The sequence below is a fragment of the Petaurus breviceps genome, unplaced genomic scaffold (genome assembly GCF_028583685.1).
Source record: "Petaurus breviceps papuanus isolate PSGF00001 unplaced genomic scaffold, PetGlider_PUasm1.0 64, whole genome shotgun sequence".
Classification (NCBI taxonomy): domain Eukaryota; kingdom Metazoa; phylum Chordata; class Mammalia; order Diprotodontia; family Petauridae; genus Petaurus; species Petaurus breviceps.
Genome location: NW_027186428.1, coordinates 6,370,531 through 6,387,628, shown reverse-complemented (window position 1 = coordinate 6,387,628; position 17,098 = coordinate 6,370,531). Strand labels below are relative to the sequence as shown.

The following is a 17,098-nucleotide window of genomic DNA, read 5'->3' as shown; positions in this document are numbered from 1 at the left end:
CATACTCTGGGGAAGGGCTTGTTAGAAGGTTCGGTGTCTGGCTAGCCTCCATGCGCTGTAGACCCTGTACGATGTCCCTACAATGTTATGCATGTAATCAGTGTAGACGCGCCACTTGTAGTAACTGTCCTTGGTCAGGCCTCCTTTTCATTTTCCAGCAGGCCCAGGCATGGAATTGGGGAGGCAGGCAACCCTCACCCCAATTCTGAGTCCATTAGCCTCTGACACTTGGGGTCCCGCCCACTCACATGCGCCAACCTCCCCCCCACCCCCACCCCCGTGGGCGGGTCACACACTCTCAGGAACCAATCGGGTGAATGAGTCCGAGCAGGGCCCCACACCTCGGCTCTCAGCACCACCCGGCGCCCCCCAGTCTGTCCCACCCTGCTCCGCAGTGGCCCGGGCGGGGCTACTCTAGCCTGGCCCCGCCCCACTCAGGCGGGCCCAGGGAGCCAAGGGGGTGGGCATCGGGGGCCGAGCTAGGGACCTGGCTGCCAGAGCTCTGCAGTCAGTGCGGGGCCGGCCGCCGTCCGTCCGCCTGCCGGCCCGCCAGCGGACCCTGCCAGGGCAGACCGGAGCTGGGCCGATCGGGGCCCGCAGTCACCCGCCGAGATGTGCGACTGCTTCCACCTGGTGCTTCCCAACTGGCCTGGATCCCCTGCCAGTGGTGCGCTTTCTCTTTCCTAGCTTTGCTTTTCTTTGGGGGACAGACCGGGGGGCCGAGGGGTGGTGGTCCTTGTAAGTCTGACTTGGCGTGTGTGTGCCTTTGTGTGTCCGTGTGTGATTTGGCGTGTGCGCCTGTGCCCATGCCTCTGTGTGTGCCTGGGAAGCGGGGGTGGGGAGTGTGTGACTTGATGTCTGTTTCCATGTGCATGACTTTGGTGTGTGTGACTTTGATCCACAATGTGTGTGATTGAGTTTGATGTAGTGGAAAAAGAGTTTAGAGACCCGGGTTAGTGTTCTGGTTGTGACACTTAACCATGTGTCCATGGACAAGTCACTTACCGCTCTAAGACTCAGTTTTCTCCTCTGAGAAAGGGAGGCAATACTTGTCACTCCTTACCCCATACACAGTGTTGCTGGGAAGGAAGCGTTTTCTAAACCTCAAAGTCCTTTAGAAATGTGAGGTCCCATGCTGCGGGTCTGTGAGTGAGTTGGCTGGCCCTCAAAGTGCATGGTTGGGTGTGTTCGTTGCACTGTGAATACTACTGAGATAGTAAAGTGGGATTCCAGCCCCCACCTCCACGCAGAGGCAGCATCATCTTAGGGCGTGGCCCCAAGTGCCGCAAAGATCGGTCTTCAGATCTGGGACTCCAGCCACGCCCAGGAGAGGCTCTGGGTGTCTGGGGTCTCCCTTCCATTTTTGTGCCTCAATTTCCTGATTTCCAACAGGGAGAGAGATCCTTGACTAGGCTGCAGGGTAGAGAGTCGTTTTGTCTGTGTGTGTGTGTCTGGGAGAGAACTCGGTCCACCTACACCATCTCTGCGCCCCTGGAAGGGTCGGGAGAGGGCTCTCTAAACCCGTTAACTCTGCTTGGGGCTCTGTTTCCGTGCTGTGTTCCTGGTTTTGGTCTGTCTGTCCCTGGGTTCTTCTCTGGTTCTGCTGTGAGAAGGGGGCTGGGGGAATGATTCAAAGGGCGGACACCTGCCCGAGGTTGGGGCAGCTGGAGCAGTTATTATCAAGGGAATGATGAAAACTTTCTCTAATCTTTGTATCTCTGGTAGGGCCCAAGCACAAGGCATACAGCAAGGCTTAATAAATTTTGGGTGAAGGAATGAAAGATGGAACCTCATTTTCACTTAAGCCCAGCTTGACTCTGGAGCTACTCTGTCTCTCTTTCTGATTCTTTTCTGACCCATATTCCACCCCAACCTGGGCACTGAGTTCAGGGGTCCAACAGGTGCTGACTTTCCCAGCTCACAGAAGCTTCTCTGGGGAGGGGGGCTAGAGGAGGGAGAGTTGGAAGAAGCCTAGATATGGGGGAAGTTTTCAGGATGGTGGGGAACTGAATTTGGTGGTGGAGAATGTCACATTTCTTTTTTAGGTCTAGTCCGCTGCAAATTGATTCTGTCAGGATCTGAAGTTGTTGATGTATTTTATTTTAAGATCTCTGAGGGCAGAGGCAACTGTATTCCTGGGGGTAAAGAAGTAGATGAGGTCTGAGAGAGCCATCTTTGATGAGGTAAGGCCCTGGATGGTATCCAGGAAGTGCAGGACCCCTGTGCAGGCTGAGTGGTCTTACCTGGCAAGACTGCCTGCATGCATCTGCCACGCCCTGGACAAACTGGGCATCTCTCCAAAGATGGGGCCTGACAGTAGAGGTAACAGGGCAGGGCTGTAGGGGCTGCTGAATGAACCAATAAAAAAATACATACATAAATGAAGCCACTCTTATTCCCAGCTTCAGCTGCAACTAAGGCTTTGCTCATTGGTTTTTGTCCCATTGGGGCCTTGGGTGCCACCACTCATATGCATCCCAGGATCTTTGGCAAAAACAAAAACAGCAAATATTTCTTTACTTCCCCCACCTCCCAAATATACTTAACCCCACCCCTTAAGCTAACTTCTTATCCCATTAATGCAACAGGACCTGCCTGCTGGGCACTGGGCCAGGGACAGACCTGAGGACAGAGGAAGGGAGGGGTCTGGGGTGATGTTTGCTGCAGGACCTGACCTAATTCCTTATATAAAATAACAATGTTAATGATGCTTAGCTTGGTGCCTACATACATAGTAGGTGCTTAATAAATATTTATTATATTTATGATTCCAGACTGTACTTTATATTTTCCAAAATATTTTTATCCGCAGACCCACTGAAGAACCCTGAGAAGGTGACAGGGCAAATTTCTGTTCTTCCCATTTTTATAAAGGAAGAAACTGAGACCCACGGATTTATTTGTCCAAAATCCCCATAATACCTTATCCTTGGCAACACTTTTCAGTTTGTTTATCTCAAAGTAAATTAAAATAATAATACTATCCTATTTCTATGGGGCGGTTAGTTGGCACAGCAGACAGAGTGCTGGGACTGAAGTCAGGAAGACTAGTCTTCTTGAGTTCAAATCTGGCCTCAGACACTTACTAGCTGTGTGACTTTGGGCAAATAAATCACTTAACCCTGTTTGCCTCAGTTTCCTTATCTGTAAAATGAACTAGAAAATGGCAAAGCACTCCAGAATCTTTGCCAAGAAAACCCCAGATAGGGTCACAAAAAGCTATACAAAGCTAAAGTGACTGAACGACATTTGCACAGCACTTTTAAGACTTATGAAATATTTTCCTCACAACCAAATATAAATAACCTCATTTTATAGTTGAAGAAATGACCCAAGGTCACAGCTGTTAAGATTCAAACCCTGGTGTTTTAGCTATAAGTCTGGTTGTCTATGCTGTCTTTTCATGGGGAGATGCCATCAATTTCTTTCACCAGACTGAGTTAATTATTATTCCCACTTTTCAGAAGAGAAAACTTGAGGGCTAGAGAAGGGAAGAGATTTACTCACTCAAGGACCACATCCGCCAGAGTTGAGGTCAAAGCCTATGTCTCCTTTCTTACCTGCAGTCCTGTCTTTGTCCACTCCTGGGTTTCAAGTCAAGTGATGTTCGAAGGCTCCACTCCCTCTGATGGCCTTGGGGTGGAGCTGGCTCAGGAAACAGGGTCTTTGTGTTTTCCTTCCCAAACTCTCCTGGAATGCAGGGGATGGGTGGGGGGGGGGGGTGGGGGGAGACATGGTCCCAGCCTCATTTTCCTGTACATCAGGAACCTCTCCTTTTCCCTACAACCCCCCTGTCTCCCAGATGCGCATGAGGGGCAAACAGCAGCAGATAAACAGACCTACTCTGACTCCAAGACATAGAGGAACATACAGATGCAGATGCACATGTGCTAACAGGGACAGGGGCGTTTCCCTGGCTTGGCTGGCTTGGAACAGGGTGAGAAGAGCTTGCAGGCACTGAGAGTGGGTCAATTCTCTCCAGGGGGTGGGGTGAGGTAGAAAGAAATCTATTTTTGGAAGGGAGAAAAAGGAGGAGGTGGTTGTAAATGATGATGCCTGGAGCCACTAGAGGGCATCTTATTGTTTTCGGGAATCGGGTTGGCTTCCCTAAGGACCCTTTCCTTCTTCCCTCCCCCAACTCCTGCATCTTACTTGAATCTCCAAGCCAAGATTCTGGGGCTTTTAGTTTTTTTCCTTTTCCTATTTTTATTTCTGGGGGGAGGTAATCATAGGATCATATGTCTAAAATGGACTGCAGAGCCTATTTAGTTCAAAACCCTCATTTAAACTAAGGCCTTGGGGCACCTATTGACTTAAGGGTACACAGGTAGGTCAGAAGTAGGAATTGAACCCATGTCTTTTGACTCCAGATTCAGTGTTCATTCCATTGTAGCATGCTGACCTCTTCCTTTCTTCCAGGGCCAGAACTGGTGAACCCTTCTCTTAGCCTCCCTCCCACTTCCTATGTATATATATATACCAGAAACTACAAAGGTCTATCTCCTTCTGAATTACAATACACAGATCGCCCTCCATTTTGAGGGGTCTGGGAGGTTTTTTTTGGGCCCTGACTTCTGGGCCATTTCTCTGCGCATGGAGGAAAAAATCAGAGTTGAAATGGACTTTAGAGATTTATCAGAACCAAGATTCATTTAATGGATGAAGAGACTAAAGGAAAGTGGATTGCCCAAGGTCAAGCAAGCAGTAGCAAGATTCAAATCCAGGTCCTCTGGCTTCAAACCCACCAACCTGCACTATCTACAGAAGTTAGGAAGCTCTTAGTCCTCTGAAAGAGACAGGCACTAGAGAAAGAGTCTTAGGTCTTAGACGAGGTTGAGATTAGGTGAAAGTGGATTTCTGTTTTCTCTATTCTTCCATGGCCTTTCTTTGGGAGCAGTTACTCAGAGGTCTTCCTAAGGCCAAATTGCTCATCCCCTGGCCTCCAGGCTGAATGCTGACTTCTAAAACAGGCCTCTTAGAGAGGTGTCTTCTACCTTTGTAGGGCGTTCCTAACCTTTTTTCTTCAGAGACCTCTCTAGGTCTAGCTCCAGAAGGCCCTGGCTGAAGTTTCAACCTGTTCAACCTCTCTGTTCTTTGACACAGTTGGGAAACAGTTGTACCTTTTGGCACAATGTTACAAACTTACTCTCAAGTCCTTCTGGACCCCATGCCACCTTCTTGCCTCTTGCCTTTCCTCTGGATTCCCAGCCTCTATTTCCTTCTCCTCCATGCCTCCCTCCTGCTAAATCCTGAACCCCCTACAATATGCCTTCAGATCAACATTCTGCTGAGACCAGTGACCCTCTAATCATTAAATCCAATGAATAATCCTTTCTCATTTTTTTACTTTCTGCAGCACTTGACTTCATGGACAGTCTGTTCCTTCTGAATTCTCTCACTTTCCCTTGCTTTCTGTGACACTCTACTTTCTCCTGGTTCTTTCTACCTTCTCTCTGTTCTTCTTTTGATGGCTTCCCACTTGCTAAATCTAGGTATGTTCTTCGGCTGTCTTTGGCCATTCCCCCTCCTCCCCTCTCAGCTTTGGTAAACTCATTCACTCAAGAGCCAGGAAACATTGGAACCAGGAGGGCCCTTTAGAATCATTCTTTTCTGCAGAAAAGGAAACTTTCTGGCCCTAGGAGGCTGACAATGCCCTGAAGCCAGAACTTGGCAAGGAGGTGACAGGAGACATAGAATCACAAATTCAAAGACTCTGGAGCCAGAAGGGACCACAAAAGGCATCTAGTCCAAACCCTCCATTTTGCAGACAAGGAAACCAAGTTCCACAGTGACTTAGACAAGGTCACACAGCAATTCTCAGGACTTGACCCCAGATCTACTGACCTCAAGTCTAGGGCTTTTTCCACTTCACCCACGTTACACACACAACTTAATTTCTTAACTCGGAAGCCAAGGTTTGGTGGAAAGAATGCTGGGTTTGGAGGCAGAAGACTTGTGTCTTCATCCTGGTTCTGCCGCTTGATTTCCGTGTGACCTTGAGTGCGTTGTTGAGCCCTCTGTGCCTCAGTTTCCTCATCTGAGAGAGGGTTGGACCAGATGATTTTGAAGATTCTTTCCAGCTCTGCTTCTCTGAGCTTCTGACTTGGAGCCCTGAATCTTTAGCAGACCGATGGCAGCACATCTGCCTGGATATCTGATGGTGCCCTCAACATGTCCCATACTGAATTTGTTATCTCCTCTCTGCCCTGAAAAATCTGGCTCTTACTTCCTAGTTCTTTTGATGACACTGCCATCCCCCAGTCTCAAAACCTCAGAATTATCCTTGGTTCTTTCCTCCCCCTCATCCTGCCCCCCATATCCAAACAATTGCCAAGCACTGTGTTACATCACACATAACCTTTCTCCTCTCCATTTTGCTACAACCTGAGTTTAGACCCTTTTAGATACTTATCACTTCTTGTCTAGACTGCTGTAATATCCCCCAAATTCATCCTTCTGCCCCAAGTGTCTCCTGTTTCCAATCTGTTCTTTGCAAGCCCCCTCCCCAAACTAATTTTTCTTTTTCACTCCTCTCACCGTATCACTCCCCTGTTCAAGCATTCGATGGATGAGGATCCAACATCCTCTGTCCTCAGGACACCCTCCTGGGGGCCTGGTTCTGCCTCCTGTTCCCCAGAAACACATCCAGAGTCCCAGTCAGATTTCCTCTTTCCCAGAAATATCTTTCCAGATGATGAAAGAGCCTGGGTGCACAGAAATATACTTCTAGCGTACTTCTGTTACTCCAATTTTGGCTGAGACTCGCTCAGAAAGGCATTAAAAACCAAACCAAACCAAAAACAACCCTTGTATGTGTTTCTAAAGGGCTTTCTCATCCATTGTTTCATCTGATCCTCACAGAAGCTCTGTAATGATGAAAGGTAGCACAACTAGTTAGAATGTAATGTGATTAGAATGTAAATGAATATAACCAGAATGTTTAGAATGTTAGTCCTCGTGATGAGGGCAGGGACTGTTTAAGGGTTTTGTTTGTATTTCTTGCAACAGTGTCTGGCATGTAGTAGGGGAATAGGGATTGTATCTGTGATTCCTTTGGTATAGGGAACTCCCTGGATGGGGAAAGTCCCTCTGTCAATGCAGGTGGGGCACCCTTCTCTGAAACTTACACTCTCTTAGTTGATGACAACTCTAACAGGTAGAGTGACACAGGTGTGACTTCGAGGTGAGACTTGAATCTAGGTCTTCCGGTTTCTAAGTGTGGCTCTCTCTGCACCACCCTGTCTCTCAGCACATCATTGATTGAAGAGTGGTTATCCCCATTTTATAGGTGGGAAATCTGAGGATCCAAGAAGGGAAGAGATTTCTTAGGGTAATATATGGTCAGTTAGCGGCAGATCTGAGACTAGACCCTGCATGTCCTGATATTCAGGCTCATTTTCTATTACCTTTCCATTTAGTCCCCCCACATTTGATCTCTACCCAGAGGGTTGAGAATAGGTATCTGTATTTTGTTCATGCTGTGGAAGAAAGTGTCCTTTGTGAGGCCATGATTGTTCATTTCCCATGTATTTCCACTGAAGCTCCTCCTCCCAATTCTAAGTTTCTTTTTCATAGAGCCCTGGCCCAGTTTCCTTCTAGTCCCAGGTTCAGGACTAGGTCCATGACTCTCTACCAAAGGCTATGATTTTGTGGGGTTAGAGTCAAGCTGCAGAGAGGCCTTTTGCGGACTTTGATTCAAACCACTGGCAAAGAATAGTGACTGTAACTGTCCCCATTCCTCAGCTCTTCCCATTTCTCCCTGGGTAGTCACAGAATCACACCCTTAGAGCAGTCTGGGACCCCAGAGATTTCTAGTTCCATAATCCTGGGGAAAGCATTCTGACTGGGGAGATCTAACTAGCAGGGCTAGCTAGGTTTCTTGCTTATGGTCAGCTAAGCTCAGTTCTCAGGGCACAAGTGGTGGAGATTCATTCACTGTGAGTAATTGAGAGTTGACAGCATTTGATGTTTTGTTTTGTTTTCATGACCCTGATGTCCTCTGGCATTGGGAAAGTGTTCTATACCTAGATAAGGGAAATTATGGTTATGGGAGAAATAGCTCAGAGTCAGGGCCTGGGCAGAAAGAGGCTCTCTAAGTCCCACTGATTGAGGGTGGGGGGGGGTCATAAGAAAGAAACCTCGGAAGAGAGAGGGCCAGAGGCCTGGATGCTAGAGATTGGTGAGCTTGGCAGCTTCCCTAGAGGAGGAGGCCTGGCACTTGTCATCCCAGGAAACATATCCTGAGGGAAGCTGCTGGTTTGGGAGCAATTTTAGTTGCTCTGCTTCTTGAGGATGGGGCCCCTTGCCCTTGTCTCTGCCTTCCTCTTCCTCAGCTCCCCACAAGCCTCTGGCGAGGAGGCACTTTCCAGGACGATTTCTGAGAGGCTGCCGCTCAATACTGCCAGACTCTCCGTTGATGTGTTGGTTCTTTCTGCTGAGTTGGCTTTTTCCTTTTTTTTTTTTAATTCTTTGTTATGAGGGATGACTCTGGAGGAAGGGAGAGTGGGAGGATATCTCTGGATATAAAGGTGGTGTAAAAACAAAATATATCAATAAAAATGTTTTTAAAATCAGTTCTATTTTTTTTTAAAGCCCAGATGTCAAGAGTAGAAGATGGAGGCCATAGATTCCCAGATCCTGGAGATCGGATCTATGGTTTCATTTGTTTAGGGACCTTCCAGATGAGAAAACTCCACACACCAATGCAGAATTGGCCCCTTCTCTGCAATTTATAACATTAGTTTCCTAGAGCATTGAGAGGGTAAGTAACTTGCTCAGAGTCACACAGCCAGTATATATCTTAAGCAGGACCTAAACCAAAGTCTTCCTGGCATTGAGGCTAACTCTCTAAACAACTATGCCAAGCCGCTTTTCTCCTTCCCATCATGATATAATCATAATCATATAATATATAAATATACAAAATAATATAATCATCATAATAATTTCAACAGATACCATACTTTTCCATCCATGGCCTGGAGAAACAGGGAGATTGGGTGGGGATTAGTGTTTGTGTTTTACAGAGGACAGGTAAGGAGCTAAGGCAGGAAGTGATTTGACTACCATCACAGAGCTTGAACCCAGGACCTTTCCCTCAGAGTCCAGGAATCTTCTGCATAACTCTGCTGTCACTCCCACTGTGGAGTCTAGAGACCTGAGAAACAGGCCTGTCTGCCACTGATTCTCCCCAGCCTCCGACATCTGTGCCACAGGGGCTGGACTAGTGTATAGGGCTTGGAGGGGAGGGGGTGGGGTAGTACCAGTGATACTCCCAGCACAGCTGCACAAGATTTAATGCTTTTGAAAAACGGTTGTTGTTTGCTGTTGTTCTCAAAGAGGACCTTGACATCAGGGAGGTGGTGTCTTTTGAGTGAGCTGGATTTAAGTGAGGGAGGGCTGTGCAAAGTCACCAGCCTCACTTTCTCCTAATTTGATTAGGAGTCAAAGCTGCCCAGGTTTGAATATCCACATGACCCCAGGAAAGTCACTTCTCCTTCCTAACCCTTAGTTTCCCACTCTGGAAAATGAGGGCTCTGGATTAGATCTCCAAGATCCCTCCCAGTTCTCAATCCTGAGAACTTTCCCTTCCTATCTAACCCTTTAGGAGCAGCTATTGTTGTTTATGACAACAGGAGCACAGTGTCTTGACTTTCAATTGGATTTAAGGGAGGCATAGAATAGCAGACATCATGCCAGGCCTGGAGTCAGAAAGACCTGAGTTCAAATCCTGCCTCAGATACTTACTAGCTGTGTAATTCTGGGAAAGTCACTTAACCTTGTTTGCCTCAGTTTCCTTATCTGTAAAATGAACCATAGAAAGAAATGGAAAACCATTCCAGACCACTTTACCAAGAAAATCCTAAGTGGAGTCACAAAGAGTCAGACAGGACTGACATGACTGAACAACAGCAAATCTATCCTGCACCCAAGAGAAGGAGGAAAACCTGACAAAGACTATCATTACTACTACAACTGGGAAACTTGAGTTCCCAAGAGAGATTTGTTCAAGGCCATAGCAAACCAGTGATGGTTTCAGGAACTGAACCCAGCTCTCTAGACTCCCTTGTATATAAACAAAGCTCCTACAATTATCAGGCAAGGAACACAATGTACCTTCATCCTTCCTGAGGCCTCCTTTCAGGGTTGGGTCCAACTTCTTTCCTTAGACGTGCTCTCCAATGGCAAATGTTCCTGAAGGCTAATCAGAGTGGGTGTCTGGGGAGTACTTCTGGACTGTAGAATCTAGAGCTGGAAGGAAACTTAAGAGATCACTGTTTCAGTCCTCCATTGTTTTATAGAAAAGCCCAAGGTCACACGGGTAGTAAGAGTCAGAACTGAGACTATCCCAGGGAACAGAATTACTGACCTAGGAGGGTCTACAGACCTCAGGTGGCTTTAGACCTTATACTTGAGGAAGAATTCTGTCTCAAACATCCCAACGACAGTATGTCCTTCATCTCTGCTTGAAGAGTTTCAGGAATGGGCAGCTCATTACTTCCTGAGGTTGATTACACTTTTGGATAGCTCTGATGGTTAAGAAGTTTTTCTTTATATCAAATGTAGATCCGCCTGGGGACAGCCCCAAGAAGTGACCCAACCTGGGGCCACTAGGTGGCGAGGTGGAAAGAGCACCAGCCCTGGAGTCAGGAGGACCTGAGTTCAAATCCAGCCTCAGACACTTAACACAAAAAAACTAGCCATGTGACCTTGGGCAAGTCAACCCCAATTGTCCTACTTTCTCCCCTCCAAGAAAAAAAGAAAGCAAAAAAAAAAAAAAAATAGGCCAGATGACAGTGCTGGGGAATTGTAGGGAGTAGAGGCATAGTCCATTATAAAGTCTAGAGTACCTTAAGGATAGGGAGATGGTAAGACCTGGTGGTCCTCCATCTTATTAGAGAGAATGGAGTTCTTGACTCCCATTTCATCCAAGATCAGTAGGCAGTCAAGCATCCCAGATGAGGGTGAAAGACAGATGTAGGCGGACATTCCCATCTGGTAGAGTGAGCCTTCCTGAGGGCTTCTGGTTCAGGCTGGGCTATGAGGAGGGTGTGAAAGAAGGAAAACAAGGGAGAATTGGACAAAGGAAAGTAGTTAAGCAAAAAACAAAAAAATACAGTGACTCTATCTGGTGATTTAGGCCACATCCTACCCTCATAACCCTCCTTGCCTGCCATATCACTAGGGGGAAGGAGGTAGGTTTCATTTTTGGACCGAGATTAGTATTGCAATTATCCAGTCTGACTTGCATTTGGGGTTCTTTTAATTTACATTATTGTAATCATTGTGTGTCTTGTCCTTGCAGCTCTACTTATTTCAATTGGCATCAGTTCATGCAAATCCTTCCAAGTTTTTCTGAATTCCTCATAGTCATCATTTCTTCTTGTTGTTTAGTTATTTTTCAGTCATGTCTGACTATTTATGACCCTTTTTTTTTTGGGTTTTCTTGGTAAAGATACTAGAGTGATTTGTCATTTCCTTCTCCAGCTCATTTTACAGATGAAGAAACTGTGACAAACAAGGTTAAGTGACTTGCCCAGGGTCACACAGCTAGTTAAGTGTCTGACGTCAGATTTGAACTCAGGAAGTTAAGTCTTCCTGACTCCAGGCCTGGCACTCTATCCACTGAGCCACCTCACTGCCCATAATTTCTTGCCACACAATAATATTCCATTATAGTCATATGTCATTATTTGTTTAGCTCTTCCTCAATCAGTGGGAACCCATTTGGTTTCTAGTTCTTTGCTGCTACAAAAAATGCTGTGACTCTTTTGGGATATGTAGGTTTTTCTGACTTTGACCTCCTTGGGACATGTGTGTGTGTGTGTGTGTGTGTGTGTGTGTGTGTGTGTGTATCCAAAAGGACAACCTCTGATTTTATGGATCAGTGGAAGGGTTGTTATTGTTTGTGCTTCGTTCTCTAAAGAGGACCATGACATCAGGGATGTACTGGCTTGTTCAAGGTCTCATACCTAGGTAGAGCTGGGTTGTGAAGCCATATCTTCTGAGTCCAAATCCAGTGCTTTCGAGGCCTGTGATTATCTGGTCCATGATGAAACAAGGCGTTAAGACAGGGAACCATGGGATGAGTGCTGGGGGAGTGCTGAGGGGAGGAAGGAGCCAGGGCTTGAGCCCCTGATCACTTAGGGCCTTAGGCCTATAGAAACTAGTAAAATGGAGATGATAATACTTGTTTTATGTGCCTCTCAGGATTGCCATAAGGAAGCTTCAATATTATAGGAATCCAAATATTGCATACAACAATAATTAAATTAGGGAGTCACTCTCAAAGGCTATAAATTGCCAGACAAGTGCTGACTTGTCCTGAAGAAGAGTTTCCCTATTAGGAAGAAGATTGTGGGGCAGTGGATGGAGGCTGGACCTGGAGTCAGGAGGGCATTGGTTTAAATCGCACCCCAAACACTTCCTAGTTACATGACCTGGGAAAGCCCCTTCAGTGTTCTCACCTGTAAACTGAAGGCATTGGATTCTATGACCTCTAAAATCTCTTTTAGATTTAAATCTATGATTCTACAGGTTTCATAATTTGGGAAGGGATGAGAGAACCAGACCTATGATTTAATTGGATGAAGGACCTCCTGGTGAAGACCTTTATTTTAAAAAATTTAATATTTTATTTATTTTCCCAATTATATGTAAAAACAATTTTAACATTCTTTTTTTTCAAATTTTGAGTTCCAAATTTTCTCCCTTCCTCCCCTCCTTTCCTCATTGATAAGGCAAGCAATTTGACATAGATTATATATGTTTAGTTATGCAAAACACTTTTCCATGTAAGTCAAACACAGACAAGAAAAGAAAAGGAAAATAAAGAAAGTAAAGGAAAAATATCTTTGATCTGCATTCAGGCTCCACCAGTTCTTTCTTTGGAGATGTATAGCACCTTTCATCATAAGTCCTTCAGAATTCAGCCCTTTATGCAGATATGTACCTCAGTGTTCTCATCTGTAAAATAGTTAGATTCCATTGCCTCAAAGATTTCTTCTAGCTCTAAAACTATGGCCCTATGACTTCTTTATTTTGGAAAGGAATGGGGGACTAGACTTAGGTTTTTTAAAAATTTATTTATTTACTTTTAGTTTACAACATTAAGTTCCACAATTCCTTGAGTTCCAAATTTTTTCTTCCTCCCTTTCCTCCCCTTCCCTCCCATGGCAGCATGTAATCTGATACAGGTTCTACAAATACCTTCACAATAAACATTAGCCAAGTTGTAAAGAAGGATTATAACCAAAGGAGTGAATAATGAGAAAGAAGGAACAAAACAAAACAAAAGAAAACACAAATGAGAGAGTGCAAGTAGTTTTCTTCAATCTGCATTCAGACTCTGCAGTCGTTTCTCTGGATGTGGACATCCCTTTCAATCATGAGTGTTTTGGAGTTGTCTCATAACCTTGCAGTTACTGGGAGGAGTGCAGGTGTATCAAAGTCAGTTGTCACAGATACAATGTGTCTGTAGTTGTGTACAAAGTTCTCCTGGTTCTGTTCTCCTCACTCAGCATCAGTTTATTTAAGTCTCTCCAGGTTATTATGGAGTCCGTCTGCTCCTCATTTCTTATAGCACAATAGTATTCCATTACATTCATATACCATAGCTTGTTTAGTCATTCCCTAATTGATAGGCATCCCCTTGATTTTCAATTCTTTGCAACCATAAAAAGAGCTGCTATAAATATTTTTTGTACATATGGGTCCTTTCTCCTAGACTTATGATTTAATTGGAGAAGAGAATCCTTAGTGAAGGCCTTTCTCTCCCAGTACCCACTTTCCTAGGACCCTCTTTGAAACTGATAATCTCAGAGTTCCTTGGAGGCCCTGAAGAGGTTCAGTGACTTACTGGAGGTCATATATTCAGTAGGTGGCAGAGGTGGGATCTCTGTGACAACAAGGCCAGTTCTCTAGTCACCCTACATCCTACCCTTTTTTGAGAGGTCCTTATACCAATGAAAGCATAAGTCCAGTTCCCCCCTCCCCCAATTAAATTGTCATCATTAAAACTCAAAATATTAATAATAATGTGCAATGGAAAAACAGATGGTGGGCATGAATAGTCTATAACATCTTATGGATAAAAGAATTGTATAAGAGAAGCAGCTTAAAGGTTGTCTCTAGAGAACTGTCTAATTGGACAAGCAGGTGAGCTGGTCATGTCATGGCGGAGAGGGATGGGCAGCCCATGGGCCCTATTGGCATACATGAAATGACAAGAGCTCTAAAGGCAGGAAGGCTTCCAGCATTGAAATGGATTTATGGGAGGAAATAGAAAGAAATCACATAAGACAGAGAGCCATAGCTGTATTGCAGTCTGCTGGATCATTGAAGAGAATACCCATGTCAATAAAATAAAGATATAGCTAGATATAGTTATTAAAATAAAAATGTATATCAAGCTCTTCAAATCTTCCTGTTTGAAGATTACATTGTGATATTAATAATAAAATTATCAATAATAGCAAGAATAATTTCCTTATAATCCATCCCTGATCCAGAAAAAGCCCCCTTGTTTTGGAAACGTCCCAGGGTCTCATTTTGTTTAGCTCCAGAGGGCAGAAGGAGGAACAGTGGGAATAGTTCAGCTCAATAGAAGGAAAATGGTTTAAGAATTAAATCTGTCCCAAAGTGAAAGGGGTGGTGGAAGTGGTGGTGAAGGCCATTACTGGAGGGCTTTAGAACTGAAGCTTGTCCCAGTGTTAAGGAGAGGATTCTCCCTCAGCTGTGGGTAGGAGGAGATGCCTTCAGAGACCCCGTAAGGATCTTTAGCTCAGTATCTATGATTCTATGGGTGCTGGCATAGTACCTGGCTCTGGTTGTGCTGTCCTTGTGGCCAGGGAGGTGGAGGTAAGGGGCAGCCCTGGGCTCCCCATTCTTGCCCCAATCAGGAGCCTTCTCTGAGGGGTGGGCACTATGACTAACCTGGCAGCTTGGGCCAACCAGGACTTGGTTGAGTCACTTGGGCAAGGAAGGACACTCTCAGCCAGGGTGGGGACCGGCCCAGTCCCAGATGGTCAGGTCTGTACACAAAACAGCCTTGGGGCAAATATGGGGGGGGGAGTTGCTCCCTCTATAGGCCCCACCCCCTGGCCCACAGAATAGGTGACATTCTTGCCCCCTTCCCAGTCTTTTCTTGTTTATCCTACGTGGTAAACAGTAATTCCCTTGGGGCTGGGTGGGGCTAGCAATGAGGTTGGCTCTCACCTTGGAGTGAGGGCCAAACCCTAACACCCCTGCTCCTCCCTCTGAACACCCCACCCCACTAGGTCTGGTTGGCAGCCAGCCCTGCTCAAATTCAGCCCGGTTACCTACCCAAGAATCGGGATTGAAGACTATCGGGGTTGTGTGATGTTAGGGATCACCAACTCCAGTGACTTTATTTTATTGAGGGGGAAGCCATTAAAGGGAAGGGTCCTGCCCAGGGTAACATAGATCTGACACTCAAGCCCACGTCACTTTCCAACTTGTCTAAGACCATTTTCTTTTTTGGCTCACACGAAAAGAGCCATGGGATTGAGCCTTAGGAACGAAGTTCAAATCCTGTTGCTACTAATTATTACCTCTGTGACCTGGAATGAATCATTTCCCCTTTCTGGGACTTAACATCCTCCTCTATAAGACTAGAATGTGTCTAAAGGTTACCTAGCTATGGTGCTGTTCATTTAAGACTATAATTACAGAGATAATTGTTTGTAATAAATTCCAATAGTCTGGTTTGGGGGGGATAGAATGGGGAATGAGGTTAGCCTGGAAGTTGGAGAGGTGTGGAGTGAGCCAAGTTGAACCCACCAGTCCTGGTGATGGGTCAAAAAGGAATTTGAAGATCTCTTCTTGCTGTGGAAAGTGACTCAGAGAATACAGCTTTACCATCCTCTTGGAGGGGGGATCTGGAGACCCTAGACAGGAAGATGGGGTAGGCTGTGGGAAGGAGTCATTTTTTTGTCCATGACAGGAGACAGAGAAACTCAGATAGGGCTTATTATCATGTGTTTTGGTGGAAAGAGCACTAGATGTGGAGTCAGGAGCCCTGGGTTCAAGTTCTCTCTAGCTGGGTTACCTGGGACAAGTTACTTCCCCTCTCTGAGTCCCTATTTCTTTATCTGTAAAATGGGGATGATAATAGGAAGCATTACTTGGCTTCACAGAGGTTTTGTGGGGAAAGTGCTATTGAAATGGGAGGGTTTTGAAATTTTGTTCTTTTGAGAGCTCTCTCCCTCTGGAAAAGCAGTAGCTAAGCTGTTTCCTTCTCGGGAGTACTCTCTGTGTTCCCAGAATATTTCTTTTTGTTTTTCTTCTTTGGGAACCCACAGGTCTGGAAGAGGGGCTGATGTTTGCTGCCAGGGATAAATATTTAATAGACAACAGCACTTTTAGAAAAGGAACTGGGCAAGCAAAGATTTGAGGCTGAGATCTCCAGCCAGGTATTCTATCCCTAAGCATTTGGAAGAGGCTAGGGCAGGAAGAAAGGGGCTGATGGCCCAGACCAGCTTTTGCTACATGCATGTCTCCCCTCCCTCTGGGAGCCCTCCTGTATTTCTCTCATAGGATTCAGAGCCGAGAGAGACCTTAAAGAACATCTGGTCTAAACCCTCACTGTAGAGAGAAGAAGGAAATTGACCAAGGCTATAAGTAGCAGAAACCAAAGCATTTGGGCCTTGACTCTCTGATCTCTGATCAGCAGGAAAGAGCTGGGGCAGTTTCTGCAAATCTTTCTTACCTTCCTGGGAATCTTTATACAATCACCTGGTTCCACTCTATTGCCCCTGCTGTGTGGGCAAGGCTGGGCTAATGTTTATAGTGTCACAAGGTTTAGAGTTCTAAGGGACCTAGAAGACCATTTCATCCAACCCCTTCATTTTACAGATGAGGAAACTGAGGTCCAGAGAGGGGAATGGCTTTGCCTAAAGTCACCCAGGGAGTAAGTAGCCAGATGCAACACTTGCTGAGGTCCTGCCACCTCACAACATCACATCACCATGTTACTTCCCTGGGCATGAGTAGGAGCTGTGAGTCTGCTCTGGGCTGGGTCACACTGCTCCTGAAGTTAATGATGGATTCAGTGCAGAGGGGATTTTAATCTGTAATC

At 45.7% G+C, this 17,098-nt stretch overlaps 1 protein-coding gene and 1 long non-coding RNA gene across 3 annotated transcripts in view; one reads left to right on the top strand and one right to left on the bottom strand.

Moving 5' to 3' along the window:
* Positions 1–575: 575 nt before the first annotated feature.
* The window catches only part of AHNAK2 (AHNAK nucleoprotein 2), a 112,426-nt gene continuing 95,903 nt past the window's right edge, over positions 576–17,098 (top strand). Inside the window, exon 1 of the mRNA XM_069103837.1 lies at positions 576–667. Coding sequence (XP_068959938.1) covers positions 613–667 — 55 coding nt within the window. The 5' untranslated portion in view covers positions 576–612. The remainder of the gene's footprint in view (positions 668–17,098) is intronic.
* Positions 2,080–7,818, bottom strand: LOC138173762 (uncharacterized). Of its 2 annotated transcripts, XR_011171512.1 has the most exons (4): positions 6,538–7,818; positions 5,845–6,037; positions 3,561–3,690; positions 2,080–2,348 (listed from the first exon to the last, which is right to left on the bottom strand). It is a non-coding gene; the product is annotated as an uncharacterized lncRNA (long non-coding RNA). The 2 variants fall into 2 exon arrangements; XR_011171511.1 differs by lacking the exon at positions 5,845–6,037 and having other exon boundaries at positions 6,538–7,740.